This window comes from Emiliania huxleyi (genome assembly GCF_000372725.1).
Source record: "Emiliania huxleyi CCMP1516 chromosome Unknown EMIHUscaffold_1223, whole genome shotgun sequence".
NCBI lineage: Eukaryota > Haptophyta > Isochrysidales > Noelaerhabdaceae > Emiliania > Emiliania huxleyi.
Window position 1 is genome coordinate 9,251 of NW_005201367.1, and position 1,520 is coordinate 10,770.

At 69.0% G+C, this 1,520-nt stretch overlaps 1 protein-coding gene across 1 annotated transcript in view; it reads left to right on the plus strand.

Moving 5' to 3' along the window:
- EMIHUDRAFT_471491 (hypothetical protein) overlaps window positions 1–1,436 on the plus strand; it is a gene marked incomplete at both ends in the record, with an annotated part of 8,524 nt that extends 7,088 nt beyond the window's left edge. The window contains 2 exons of the mRNA XM_005790100.1: window positions 923–1,017; window positions 1,203–1,436. Coding sequence (XP_005790157.1) covers window positions 923–1,017; window positions 1,203–1,436 — 329 coding nt within the window. The remainder of the gene's footprint in view (window positions 1–922; window positions 1,018–1,202) is intronic.
- Window positions 1,437–1,520: the final 84 nt, after the last annotated feature.

Sequence of the window (1,520 nt, forward strand, 5' to 3'; positions counted from 1 at the left end):
TCGTGTGAACAGGCTCGCACGTGACTCCCCTCGCACCGCTGTGACCGGCGTCTCTTCACACCTGGTCGTGTGAACAGGCTCGCACGTGACTCCCCTCGCACCGCTGTGACCGGCGTCTCTTCACAGCTGGTCGTGTGAACAGGCTCGCACGTGACTCCCCTCGCACCGCTGTGACCGGCGTCTCTTCACAGCTGGTCGTGTGAACAGGCTCGCACGTGACTCCCCTCGCACCGCTGTGACCGGCGTCTCTTCACACCTGGTCGTGTGAACAGGCTCGCACGTGACTCCCCTCGCACCGCTGTGACCGGCGTCTCTTCACACCTGGTCGTGTGAACAGGCTCGCACGTGACTCCCCTCGCACCGCTGTGACCGGCGTCTCTTCACACCTGGTCGTGTGAACAGGCTCGCACGTGACTCCCCTCGCACCGCTGTGACCGGCGTCTCTTCACAGCTGGTCGTGTGAACAGGCTCGCACGTGACTCCCCTCGCACCGCTGTGACCGGCGTCTCTTCACACCTGGTCGTGTGAACAGGCTCGCACGTGACTCCCCTCGCACCGCTGTGACCGGCGTCTCTTCACAGCTGGTCGTGTGAACAGGCTCGCACGTGACTCCCCTCGCACCGCTGTGACCGGCGTCTCTTCACACCTGGTCGTGTGAACAGGCTCGCACGTGACTCCCCTCGCACCGCTGTGACCGGCGTCTCTTCACACCTGGTCGTGTGAACAGGCTCGCACGTGACTCCCCTCGCACCGCTGTGACCGGCGTCTCTTCACACCTGGTCGTGTGAACAGGCTCGCACGTGACTCCCCTCGCACCGCTGTGACCGGCGTCTCTTCACACCTGGTCGTGTGAACAGGCTCGCACGTGACTCCCCTCGCACCGCTGTGACCGGCGTCTCTTCACACCTGGTCGTGTGAACAGGCTCGCACGTGACGCCCCTCGCCATCGACCCGGACGCGCCCACCTCGGCGCTGCTGCCGCTGCCAGACCCGTTCGGCCTCGGCGCGGGCGCGGCGGTGCGTGAACCGCGCCCGTGTAGAGAGTCGGGCGTGTCTCGGCGAGATCTCGGCTGATCTCGGCGAGATCTCGGCTGATCTCGGCTGATCTCGGCGAGATCTCGGGCGACTCTCTCGGCGAGATCGCGGCTGATTTCGGCGAGATCTCGGCGAGATCTCGGCGAGATCTCGGGAGATCTCGGCAGGTGCGAGACGCGCTCGTGGCGGACGTGGATCGGCTCGTCGACGAAGTTGACCGCCACTTTGAGGCGGCGGTCGCGGCGGCGGCGGAGGCGGCGGCGGCGGTCGCGGCGGCGGAGGCGGAGGCGGAGGCGGAGGCGGCGGCGGCGGCGGCGGCGGCGGAGGTAGCGGCGGCGGCCGAGGTGGCGGCGGACGCGGAGGCGGCGGACGCGGACGCGGACGCGGAGGTGGCAGCAGAAGCGGCCGCGCCGGCGGCGGAGGAGGAGGCGGCAGCGGAGGAGGCGGCGGCGGAGGCGGCAGAGGAGGCGGCGGAGGCAGCGACG